The 14,070-nt window shown below is 32.8% G+C and overlaps 1 protein-coding gene across 4 annotated transcripts in view; it reads right to left on the bottom strand.

Moving 5' to 3' along the window:
• Positions 1-5,894: 5,894 nt before the first annotated feature.
• The window catches only part of LOC134243950 (receptor-type tyrosine-protein phosphatase F-like), a 72,887-nt gene continuing 64,711 nt past the window's right edge, over positions 5,895-14,070 (bottom strand). For 3 of the 4 annotated variants that reach the window (XM_062726188.1, XM_062726189.1, XM_062726187.1), the window contains 3 exons: positions 9,355-9,485; positions 8,889-8,996; positions 5,950-8,321 (listed from right to left, as the gene is read on the bottom strand). In XM_062726188.1, the coding sequence (XP_062582172.1) occupies positions 8,220-8,321; positions 8,889-8,996; positions 9,355-9,485 (341 nt within the window). In that variant the 3' untranslated portion in view covers positions 5,950-8,219. Of the gene's footprint in view, positions 8,322-8,888; positions 8,997-9,354; positions 9,486-14,070 lie in introns of all 4 variants that reach the window. The other variant, XM_062726186.1, reaches the window with a different exon arrangement.

The raw sequence follows: 14,070 nt of genomic DNA, 5'->3' as shown, positions 1-14,070 counted from the left end.
ATTAAATGACATTGTCAGCAAATAAAAATTATAAATACCTCGTGCGTCAAATACTGACTGAGGATTTTCATACTTCTTGTTGGGAGATTATTTACACACTGAATTATCGACGGATTTTCCCGTCATTTTTCGATCACGACAAGGAGAACCAGCGGGTGTGAATGGTCGGCAGTAGATGCTCACTCCTCTATGGTATCTGATCCAACCTCAAATGTTTTAGAGGTCCGTGTTTTCTTTGCTCCAAAATTTGTATTGTTTAATGGATTTTTGACTTGAGTACTGTTAGTTATCTCCAAATATTTCAAAGTGTCGAAATATAGCGAATAAACACCATATTCAGGTGTTTAATGAATTAAAATTTATTAATTGCTTCTTGAATTGTGACGATAACGAACAGTATGCTCAAAAGTCAAACCAAACAATGTGAACTGAGTGAATACGTTTCTCTAACAACAGGTGGGATCAGATGCCATGGAGAAGTGAACATCCCCCATCGACCTGTCAAATCCACCTTTTGTCCATTGTCATTAATGTGTAAAGAAAAAAAAATCTGTAGAAGTTCTAATTTAAAGACAATGGCCTAATTACTTGTACATGTATGAAAAAACATACATGTCCAAGAACAAATCCGTTGTCGATATCGACGATATCGACAATATTATGTCGATATCGTATCGATATCGATCGTAATCAGCACTAATAATTGGAAATACCTGGCGCTGTATTTGAGACTCTTTATTATGTCGATGTCGTCGATATCGACAATATCATGACGATATCGTATCGATATCGATCCTATTTGCACAATTTATTTTCACATTGAGGTATAACATAATTTTAGAAAGTCACAAGTGAAGTCCAAATTGATTCCTTATTGAATATAAAAATAAAGTATTATGATAAAGAAAATTTAAGGACTGTTATTGTTTAGATTAGATTTAGAGAAAGATGTTGGACTAGTATGAAAATTCTTAAAAATGTTTTATCAATCATGATTCGATATCGACACGATATCGTCGATATCGACGATATCGACATTTAGGTAAACTTTTTAAACACAGAAGTGATGTAAAAATAAAGTTTTCGTTTTAGGATGAAGATTGGTAAAGTAATGTGCTCTTAACAATCATGATTCGATATCGATACGATATCGTCGATATCGACGATATCGATGGCAGGTAAAATCTTCGTAAAAATATTTATACATAAACACATTCAAAGAAACAGGGAAGGTATTTACCAAGAGCTGAGCAAACATGATTCGACATCGAAGCGATATCGTCGATATCGACGATATCGACACACCAGGGAAAGATTTATTAAGAAATTTTTAAGTAACAGTTGTTAAAAACACCATATTAAGGATGGAAATCACAATTCCTAGAGCAACCATGATTCGATATCGGCACGATATCGAGGATATTAACAGTAAGGAAATAGTCTTAAAACAAAAAGTATTGTAATAAACACATGAGAATATAGAACTATTATAGTAAACTATGAAAAAAGTAATGTGTCGATATCGTAACTACATCGTGTCTTGGACATAACTCAACAGTCTATAGTTTTTAATATTATAATAACTTCATAATTCTTACAACGCTTGCTTGTATCTTCGTTTCGGTTTTAAAGACCGATCACATTCATATCAATGTTTTAAATAAACAAAATGGAAACAAGCCTCAGAGTGCATGTTCATTTACAAAACATCTTCAGCGACAGGGGGCCTAGGTGGTCTCTTATACCCCGCCTTACTATTTGTCATTTCAGAATGTTGGCAGCTCTGCCATAAAGTTTGCGAAAAGTAGAATTTAAGCAAAATGAGCTGCAAATTTGAAGTCGGAATTTTTGTTGCAAAATTGTGATTAATTACCGGTATTTCACTGAAAGAAAAAAAAGAACATTTAAAAACTTCTGTTGCTCATATTTGTGATGGAAGAACTATAATACAACACTAACATAATTATTTAGAAATACATTTTATTTTTCTTAATTAGATGTAAAAAAAAAATCTACAATTCAGTAGCATTTTCTGGAAGTGCGTACACTTTATCCATATCGACAATTGAAAATCATCAATTGAAAATATTTATTTTAATATTGTAATTTAATAAATGATTGCAGTTACACAGAAAAATTGACTACAAGTAATTAAAGTTCGATCAGAAAAAAAAAAGATTTACGTTGTCTAACATATGAAATTTAGAAATAGGCTGTTAGCTACATGAATGAAATAGTTTAAAACTTATTATAATAAAAATTAAATTTATTATTATGACATATTCAAGGATTAAGGATAAATATGCGCATTATAAAATGTAATTACAAATTATCTTTCTAATACAATTTTAAGCAAGTAGGGTACCATTTAGTCTGGATATCATCACTGATTAATTATAGAATATTGCTGGAGGGAATTATTACATATCACAATATAAACATCTTGTACTATTCTATAACAAACATGCATCACCTTTCATAACCACGGCTCCTAAGGTCACTTGTATAAATCCGTCAACCCGTGTATTGGCCAGTGCATTTCGAGTCTGGCAAAAATGTAAACACTACTTATCAGGTGAATGAACTTTAAATGAAAAAAAAAATGAACAGTAAGTACTTCAAATTCCAGATACTAGCATGTATATCTTATTACACTTTTTCTACATATAATTCCTCTTTGATGCAGACTTTCCCTGTTAGTACTTCGATTTCAAGAAGCGAATATTTATATATCTTATATATATATTGTTCTAATTCCTCTTTATTGCAGATAAATCACTCAATCATTTGAAATGATTGATAATATGAAATGTGGCTCATTATTTTTTTATGTTGGTTTATTTGACAGGTAGCCATTTGACCTTTATAATACTAATCCTCCTCTCAGTGGTGAGTGTGTGTTTATCTCAGACCTGTGCGATACCCTTGTGGACAAACGGATGTAGTGTTCCTCTTCACCTGCCGTTCTTCTATAAGGATAAATTTACATCGTCCTGTAATCATCACGATGTGTGCTACCATTGTGTACGTACAACATTAACTAAAATCCACTATCAACATGATCTTAAGACAATCACCATTAGCTGTAATCATCGAGAGACATTGAGCTAGAGTGCAATATAAGATTTTTGAAAAAGTAATCTTGCGAATAGATAAAAAGCAGGCGCGTAGCCAGCATGGAAATTAAGTGTACGCAGAAAACGGTCGGGGGTCTGGGGGCCGCCCTGAGGCCCCCAGTGGGTCCAGGGCGAAGCCCTGTTGGGGGTCCAGGGGGCAAAGCCCCCGGAAGCTCCTGGATTTTACGAAAATTTTCAGTCATTTTCTCGCAAAAGAAATCACGATAATATCACTTTTCTCGAGCAAACACTTAGCTAAGTTATACTGCTTCCATTGATACTTCGGGAAGAGAACGAAGCTCCTGGATTTTACGAAAATTTTCAGTCATTTTCTCGCAAAAGAAATCACGATAATATCACTTTTCTCGAGCAAACACTTAGCTAAGTTATACTGCTTCCATTGATACTTCGGGAAGAGAACGATAATTTATCAAATTAATTTATGCATATATTGGTATTGGAAGAAAGTTCCCAAGTGTATCAAGATAAAACAGAGTAGCAATTTCAATATCGTTATCATTGGAGTTTAAATATTTCAAAATATAAACGGGGGTGTTGTTGTCTTTTGATTACCTTCATATTTGATAGTTGAAACGATTCGAGAATGCTTCAATTATAATATAATTTTTTAAATTGATAACATCAGTATAAGAAGCTATATTATTATTTATTTTGTTCACCATAATTTAAATTGTTTAACGACATTTATTCATTACCTCTACGGAAATTGAAAATCTTGTATAGTCGTCCAAGACCTTTGTAACTTTTTCTTTCGATCAAAGTCCCTTGGATCGCTTTCCTTCATCAAATTTTTGTCCGGATAATCAGGATTACGCGGATTAACAGTTGAGCATTTTGGCTCTACAATATTTTTTTCCTCAAGAATGTTGAAAGATGTTTTTGGAATTGATTTTATAAAGGACTAAATTTGAATGTGTAGACATGCTGAACAAAATTTGAATCGAAACAATAAGACGCAAAATAATTTGAAACACGGGTAGTGCCTCATTTTCCCCGAATAAATTTCTCTCTTTTTTTCCTTCTTTTCTTTTATCCCTCTTTCTCTCTTTTTTTGGGGGGGGGGGAAATGATGTGTACGCACTTGCGTACTTGCGTATAGGCAGCTACGCGCCTGAAAAGAATAGACGTCGTGAAAGCTTAGTCGAATTTATCAAAGAAAATCTATTGCAAAACAATATAAATTTAATAACAGAGCAACGCCTCTAAATATTTTGTTCACATTTGTTACATGAAATGAGAGATATGATTGATTTTGGAAAAAACGTACTTGTGTGTTGCAGTGAAATGTTATAATATTTGCTTATATCACTTCCCAGTATGCTTTTTTCAATTATATTTCTGTTTTTATGACTTGTGTAGAATATTTTAATATTCAAAGTATAACAACATATTCTATTTTCTTAATCAAGAAAACATTTTGACATGTCTACATTTGATCAAGTTTAGAAATTTATTTTGATTTACATGATTTAAACACTGATTTGCCCTTCCAAAGTAGAATAATTTTTGGGAAGTATATATAAAACAAAAATTATTCATAGAATTTTTTCATGAAAGTAATAAGATTTTGTGCAACATACCTGCATCAATGCTCTTGTTAAATGTATTTGGTGGAGGTGTATTTTCACTACCTCGAGACCCATAAAAGAGGTATCTTTAATCGCTGAGATTTTGCACGACTATAAATTAGATTTAATTTATATAATTATTTTTCGTTCATTTTAGTTTATTAGTATACTGTTAATATTTTGAATATCTATTTGATGCAATTGCAAACATGTGAATTTTTTATGTGAATGTTATACCACAGCAAGTATACTTACAGTGTCTTGTAGATTAGTAAAGTAAGGAGTTGGTCTTTACGTCGCTGGTTTTGGCATCAAAATGTGATGGCGGTGAGCTGGGGACGTAGAACTTGGTCCTGTATAATATGTTATACATGTATAAGGTTCCTTGCATAAAAACGATCCCTAACTGCTTCATGGCTTTTTCGAACAGGATCAAATTTGCAGTCTTTTAGCAGCAAGTGGTGGTGTCCCAAGTATGAAAAACAAAATCTTGAAAGGGATGTTATGCAAGCGAGCTGACAAAAAATAGAAGTAAAATATATATTAAACATAGAAATTGCTACGAATAAAATCTGAAATATATGCACGCCTATTACAAGAAACTTATTTTTCAAAATCATTATCACAAATTTCACAATTTTTTTTTCTCTAAAACAGGGTTACACTTATGGAATACCAAGAGAGACATGTGATGTTAATTTTCTTCGGAAAATGCTACGTCAGTGTAACGTATCAAAGAGAAAACGTTTGTGCAAGTACTTTGCAAAGCTGTACTACAACGTTGTACGAAATATGGCGGTGTCCCACTACAGCAGGGAGTTCAGACCACAGTGTTTACAGCCTTTAGCTTTGCCTTGCTTAGAGTAACACTCCTTAGAAGTGAGAGCTGTAAAGAGAAAATTATACTTTAAAGCAGGAGGCTTGACGCATTTGATTATTTATACAGACTTGTTTTTAGCAATATTTTCAAGATTGTTATTGTTATGTATTGTTATGCATACACTGTCTTCCATTGTTATATAGTTTAAATGCTTTCTTACATTTCATTTTGAATTACGTCCACAATATGAATAAATATTGTACAATTGATATGTTCACAATTGGATTAAATTAGAAATTTTGATCAAATATAACTTGATAAATTGATTTCCAAGACTTGATGCATTACAAAATTTCATAGTTTTTTTTTTTTAATGCAAAATTAATTTAAATCTCTATTTCGGGAAATTGTCATCAATCATCACTTAGAACGAGAATTTCTACTTCCATCCTCCTCTGGCCCCTTTATTTTAAGGACGATATACAATAAAGAACAAGGTATAGTTTCAATACAAATTTTGCTTTGTATTTTTTTAATATAAAATAAGAAATTAATGTAAGGAATTAGAATTTTAAAATCCTTTCTGAATTATTAAAATTCCGTGTAGTTAAAATCTACAAATCGATTTTTCTTATATGAACTCCAAAATGCTGATTGTGACGTCATGAACTTTTTCTCGTCTCCACTCAATTTAAGATTCCAAATTATAATATAAACAGGACTTTTAAGAGATACGTAGAAAAACAATTTTTATGTCATCACTGTAGCACTCTGAAATTCCGTTAGAAAAAGAAACTTGGTAAAATGAAGTACTATCTATTGATATCATGAGCAAAATATAATAATCTTAGTGATATTGAAATTTTTACGAAATGATGAAATTTCAGATGTGTATCACAACTCTGATATCTCGACATCTCGGATATCTCGACATATACTGACAGTTCTGCTTGGGAAATACAGTATATTGGAAATTGTATAAAAGTATTTTGAACAAAATGTGAATCTAAGCCATGACACTTTATAGATCATAAACATGTGAGTATATTCTGAACAATCATGCTAGTTTAAAGAGTTAACTTTTCGAAAACCATCCGAAACACTTAGATGGCGTTTGGCAACCATTTTGCAATCGCTGTTAGTCAGTCTTCCTACACATTTATTGTACTACATGTACCCTTGAACCACTCTCAGCGGCATTTATCAGTTTTTAAAGAGAATTTTTGTATTTTTTCATCAGAATCGCATTTTCCAAAACTCATGTTATGATAAACAAGGGAAGATTTTACCAGAAAAATTTGCATTAAAACTGATTTCAAAACGTTCTCTTTCTATACTTCTGGTAGGCAAACTGATTATGGTACATAAAGACTCGGAGGCGTCGGTCAATTTGAAAATACATGACCTAAGATTCAGGGATTATGGTGTTAGGACTCGGGTTCTTAGAGCATGTACCTTTTCCATAGAACATGTAACATATCGGGGAGGGAAGAAATTTTTCAACGGTAGACCTATACTCATGGGCATCTTATAAACAGAGATAAAAAAGTAGGCTGATTCTATCAGATGTCTCCTCCATGGCATCTGATCCCACTTCTGATGTTTCAGATGTCCGTGTTTCCTCTGCTCCTATTTTGTATTGTTTTATGGACTTTGATATTGGATACTGTTCGTTATTTCCATATTCTTATGTTTAAATATCATGACAGCAAGGCAAGGGTTTATTTTTTTTAATGTTTAAAATCATGTCTGTATATTTTCTCTAAATCTATTCATGTAGTAGACACAATGAATACATTATGACAATCACACATGTAGGTATAAAATACAAAAAAAAGTCACGTCCAAATTTAAGAATATATGAAAATATTACGACGGAATAAAGGCTAATTTCTTGGAATGTATATGTTTGAGAGCATATTTACAAAGACAAAAAACAATGTTAACAATGTCAAGTATTCTCTCCGTGGAGCAAATAATAGGATAATGCCTTTACCTGTGTTTATAAGTTGCCTTACCATCGAACATGAGTAATTGGTCATCCATAATCCATATTTTCAGCTCTATTGTGCCTAGATTTCCCTCCACGTTTCATAACTTTGGCTTGAAGTTTCGAACGCGCTACTTCGTTTGCGATCCCCTCGCTGATTAGATAGCTACCTAGTTCTTTGTGTATATAAACACATAGGCTCGTCAAAGGTGTCATTTGACTGATTTACCAGACTTACAATATTAGAAAACGAAGATAATGGCACAGAAGGTGTTGTTTATCAATCCCTCAACATTAGAGGTGAATATTGGATTGTTACAATTATAGTATACACCGTCACCAGTTAACGAACATACGATGTTTTGTTTATCTCAACAATATCTTCTACTACCCCTCTATTCCCATATGGTTTGCGTCTTTGTTTCTAGAGTGATGCACCTTCTACATGTATTTTAACACCTTCCCTGCGTCACCAAGAAGTTCCAAGCATTGCGTTTGTTTTATGTACTTTTATACAATAAATTATGTGTTTTTTATACAAAACTTTTTCTTGTTTTGTTGACGGTCAAAGGGCACAGAGCCCAAGTATTATTCATACCGAAATGCTGTAGAGTATAAGAAAAGCAATTATTTATATACTAAGTTTAATCCAAACATTTAGGCAGGGCATTTTTAGTTTCGATAGTTACATTTATAGGAACCTTTTACATCCTTATTTTGAAATACTCACGGCATTCCCTTGTATTGAATACTTGTGAGTGATATTCTACACCATTTTGACTCCCTCTGTCGCTCACAGCAAATATCTAATAAAGACAATGTCTTAACACCCAGAAAATTTTTAAACAAGGACAAAAAATTACATTTTTTACAAATTAATTCAAAGTTAAGATTATATACTGTATACAGGGAAATTTTCGCACCCGTTTTATTTTCGCCCCTTTCGCCCTAGTCTTGGTTGGGCAAATTTAAAACGGGGCGAATTTAAAGAATATTATATATTTTCTTAAACAAAACTGTGATTGGGCGAATTTAAGACGGGTCAAAAGTGTTTGCAAGTGTGAAAGGGCGAAAATAAAGCGGGCCGAAAATAACCCTGTATACAGTATATATATTAAGATTATATATATATATATATATATAAAATATATATATATATATATATTACAAGTATACTTTAATATTTTATATTTAATGGAATATATTACAAATATATTTTAAAATTTCAGATACTGAAGTTGTTATATGGACATTTTAAGCTCCTAACCTCCTAATATATCTTAAGTCAATCTAATTAGATTGATCTTAATTATACTTATATATTTTAATGTGTACGTATTTTAAACACTACATTGATATCTGTTAAAACTTACCGCTATAGAATATCGAGATTTTTCCTGAACTCTTAAAGAATACGTAAATTCTCTATTGGAAATGGACCAAAAATCGGGGTTAGACACTGTAAATGTCCATTCCTGTGGCTGTGATAAATTTAATCTTGTGTTCCAAAGCTAAAAATGTACATTGTATGCTTCTTATGTGATAGGTTATACATCTATACAAAAACAAAAGTAACAAATAACCACTTTTAAAATTAGTCATTATCGAATGAAGTAAATTGTAGCTAAAGAAATCTTGCGAAAAAAAGGATTTATTTTTCTTCCAATTCTTTACTAGTTACACGAAATTTTCTTTTTGATATATCATGTAATTTAGGCAAATAAAACGAAAAATATGCCCCAAAGAATTCAACTGGAACAATTATAAAATAATTTAATAAGCTACATGTATAAATTGTAAAAAATAACTGTCGATTAATATAATTCAACGCAAACTTACACCCAAAGTATTTTGAAATTTATATCCTGTAATAGGCCCATTTCTATCCTCTACATTAGCTTCTTCCCAAGCAATTTGAACACTGTCGCAACGCAAATTCTTTATCTTCAGATTCTGTGGTCTACCAAGTCCTGAAAATAAACGTTACATAGAATCTGTGCATGTAGTACAAGATGTTTAAGTCCAGAAAAAAGTTTATGCCTTGATTTTGTTTATGTATAAATCTTGTAAGTTTAACGTAATTTCAAAATTTTGTGATTTCGTATGGGTGCTATTTCTTTTTTCATTTCAGTCGTGTTAACAGATAAATAAAATAGCAAACAAGAACATCCTACAAATGTATATAAACTGTGTGTTTTAAGACTATCCCTTGCTTACTTCCACTAGGCTGTGTTGAGAATGGAAATTGTCGGCTGATGCTTGCTTCTCCCGCAGAAGTCCTTGGTGTGATTGTTACAGTGTAGTTGTAGAAGTTGTGAAATTGATAATATTCCCAAAGATATTGTGGAACTAAATGTATAAAAAAAATTACAAAGGACAAAATTCATTTAAAGGCCCGGTCCCACTGGCGTTAAGGAAGATTTGCGTATGAACTGCGCACAAAATTGGTTTATATTCGCTAAACATTCGCAATATTCGTGAAACATGCTTGTATGAGTCGGCCGACATCCGTACACGTTCGCAATTATCCGCAAAGGCACGTTTTTCCGTTGCCAGGATTTTTGAGCTGCTCAAAATTTTGATTGCGGATGACATCCGCCTTGCATATGCAATACATACGCAATGCATACGCAAAATATACTCGGTCTTTGCGCTGTATATCCGCTGGTTTCCGATATCCGCAACTGACGTGGTATTGCGGTTTGGCAGTGGACTGGGACAGTGTGTAAAACGGATATATAGCGTATATCACGTCCATATAACGAACTAAAATAATTCGTAGCGAATGCATACGGATCTGACCACAAATAATGCGTTTGTATAACGTCTGCTTTGCATCTGATTTACGAACAAATTGCGAGTGCATAACAAACACTTCACGTAAACCCAAGTACTATATAAAGTAGCAGAAATTTTTACATATTATAGTCATTGCCAGTGTAGCTGTGGATTTTTAGTTATGGATCCTCGAAAGTTTGATAGTTGCTGCCATCCAACAACATAACAATCAACTTTTCCAAGTTCAGCAATTGATGCAGAGGAGGAGAAGAAGGCTATATAGAAATCATAGAGCTGTTTGGGTGAGACCATGGATTGATAGAAGACTGGACCTTGGCATGTACAATAAGCTGATTTTAGAGCTGCGTACAACATAAGATCACACATGCCTTTCACAATTTCATGAGAATGTCCCCAGCATGTTTGACGAAGTGGTGAACCGGCTCACTCTCTGACTGATTTGTGGAACAAACCAACTTCAGACCTAACTTGGAGCCATTTTTTTTAAGGTGGCAGTAACCCATTTTACCTGGCCTTTTATAAAATACAGGGACATGTGTTTTTAATGGGGGGTGCCACACAACACCATAAGCAAAGTTGTGTACCTATGTGAGGCCATAGTGGACAGAGTTTTGATGAGCAGATGACTTGCCCAACCACCGAAGAAGAATGGCGGCAAATTGCTGATGACTGGCTGCAGAGGTGGAACTTCCCTCACACCATTGGTGCCATTGATGGCAAGCATGTGGCATGCAAGGCTCCCCCCAACACAGGGTCGGAATACTACAACTACAAGGGATTCTTCAGCATCATACTGTTTGGCATGGTCAGTTCCGACTACAAATTCCTCTGGGCTGACGTATCAGGAAATGGCGCTGCATCTTTTGCCCAAATCTACAACCACAGTGAGCTGAAGCAAGGTCTAGAAAGTGCAACATCACGGGTTGGCCACGTCCAGACCCCCTTCCCAATGACACACAAGATGTTCCCTACTTCATTGTGGGTGATGATGCTTTCTCCTTTTGAACATACCTGATGAAGCCATACAGCGCGAAGAACCTGACCAGGGATATTTATATTATAATTACAGATTATCAAGGGCAAGGAGAGTGGTAGAAAATGCCTTTGGTATAATGGTCAATAGATTCCAGGTACTGCTCACCACCATGCAGCACCATAATTTGATTTGTTTGTTTAATATGTAAATGAGTATTATGTATTGTACATTATGAAAATGACAGTGTAACTTTACCAGGCGCTCTCAAAATGGACAAATGGACTTCTCAGAATGGCGGGGGCTCTTCAAAAACGTTCTGGGATGGAGAGACATTATACGATCACGAACCATTTTACGATGGGTGTCCACGGTCTTCGCCGACTATACGATCACTAGTTGTTTTCATGATAAATTTGATTAAACCTAATTAAACTAAATAAAGAACAAATTTTCCATGTCATTGGTTCACACAATATCATTATGGTGCTAGCCTGGGTCAGATTGTGCAATACTTTGCCTACTTTTATATCATTTCAAAATGTATTTCTTTCATTAATGTACCCCCTCCCATTATGTAAACCAAAGTTTTACTTCTTGTCTTTTAGTTTGTTCAGGTTTCGTCAAAGGTCAAAACATCAAATAAAATTTATTTTTACAATAGCCCCAAAACTATGTAAGGTATATAGTTAAAACTTTTACACTTTATAATTTTTTTATTGATTAACAGATAGAAAGTATCACTTCATAAAAAAAAATACTTGGAATAATATTAATGTGTCAAATTCAACACTTAAAAATGCATATATTTTCAAAAAATACACCTAATTAATTCTGTGCTTTTAGTGAAAACCATCATTGCAGAAACAAAATGTGTTTATCAATGAAGGGTAAGTTGGACTTGGATAGCCTCTGGAAAGATGTTTTCCCTGTTTATTTTGTCCAAATGTTAAGACTTGAAAGTGAAAGTACACTGCAAATGGCGGATTCTATAGGGGTCTTGTCTTTATACATGTCATACTTTAAATAACAGCCTTTCAGAGACAATTCACAGCCAACTTGCCCTTCAATGATAAACATATATTATTTCTACAATGTTTGTTTTCACAAAAAGGACAGAATTAAGCAGGTGCATTTTTTTTAAATATGCACATTTTCTGGCCTACAATTTTCCCTCATCTCTCTCAAGCATCTTTTCAAAAATATTTGTTATCAAGTAATACTTTCTATCTATTAATCAGTGATATATTTAAAAACTGTAAAGTTTTCTCTATATCACACACAGTTTTGGAGCAATTGTAAACTTTTTTTTCGACATGTCGCCTTCGACAGGGATGACCTTAATAAATGACATATTTAACTTCTACATGATGTTATTCGCTTTTGTCTGCTTTTAACAAAAACATGCTCAGTCGATTTGTCAAACCTTAAGCACATAAAGTGTTTTAAAAAACAATTTGCAACATATATTACTTCAGATTTCTTGTGGTTATGTTTTATGTCTGTTCTTTCTTGTTTTCAACATTTTGCATTTATTACTAAACAGTCAAATTTAGAGTGTAGGTTCAGACATATTTGTGCAGCTATCAATATTTGTTGTATATATATATATATATATATATATATATATATATATATATATATATATATATATATATATATATATATATATATATATATATATATATATATATATATATATATATATATATATATATATATATATATCCACTCTCTTTTTGTCAATACAATAAAAAATCTTTAAAACACTTTCTAGCTATTGGTCTGTGTTTCTAAAGTTTTTTATTATATATATATATATATATATATATATATATACTAGGACAAAAACTATTCCATACCTCAACGACAGCAGCGTTTACGGGGCATAAATAAATAAATAAATAAATCTTGTCCATAACTTTTGAATTAGTGGAGCTGTAACTTTCATATTTCATATGTGTGTTCCTTTTGACAAGACTTTTCTTTGCGTTCCACAAAATTTGACCTTTTGACCTTGACCTTGAAATTTGACCCACTTTTACACAAAAAATTCATATTTTTTCTCTGGCCATTACTTTTGAACAGTAGAAACCAGGACATTTATACTTCAAATATATATTTTTGTGGCACGACCTTATACTGGATACCACCAACCTTGACCTTTTGACCTTGGAAATTTACGTACTAATGAAAAATATTTAACCACGGCAATAGCTTTTGAACGGTAATGTCGAGAGCTTTTATACTTCACATAATTAATCCTTGTAAGAAGACGCTTCATTGGATATCAAGAGCTTTTACACTTTGACTTTGACCTTGGAGTTTGACCTTCTTTTAAAAAAAACCTTGACCATAACTTTTAAAGGGTAAGAGTTAGTGCTTTCATACTTTAGATATTAAATCCTTGTGACAAGACCTTTCATTTAATATCAAGACTTTTGACCCTTTGACCTTAGTTTTTGACCTACTTTTAAAAAATCTTAACCTCGGCCATGACTTTTGAAAGGTAAGGGCTAGACTATCCATATTTCACATATGTATTTTTTGTAGCAAGCGCATTTATTGGATACCAATAACCTTGACTTTTTGACCTTGACCTAATAGATTTTCGGACTTAAGAAAACAAAAAATAACCTTGGTAATTAGTTTTGAAGAGTAAAGACTAGGGCTTTCATACTACTTGTAATTCTTGTGACAAGAACTTTCATTCATTACCAATAACCTTGACCTTCTGACCTTGATCTTGAAGTGTAACTTACTATTAAAATCTTTTTAACCTT

Source organism: Saccostrea cucullata, unplaced genomic scaffold (genome assembly GCF_032062105.1).
Source record: "Saccostrea cucullata isolate Sc308-1 unplaced genomic scaffold, CSIRO_AGI_Scuc_v1 ctg79, whole genome shotgun sequence".
Lineage (NCBI taxonomy): Eukaryota > Metazoa > Mollusca > Bivalvia > Ostreida > Ostreidae > Saccostrea > Saccostrea cuccullata.
Note: the sequence above shows the minus strand (reverse complement) of the source record. Positions and strands in the feature narration are given on the sequence as shown.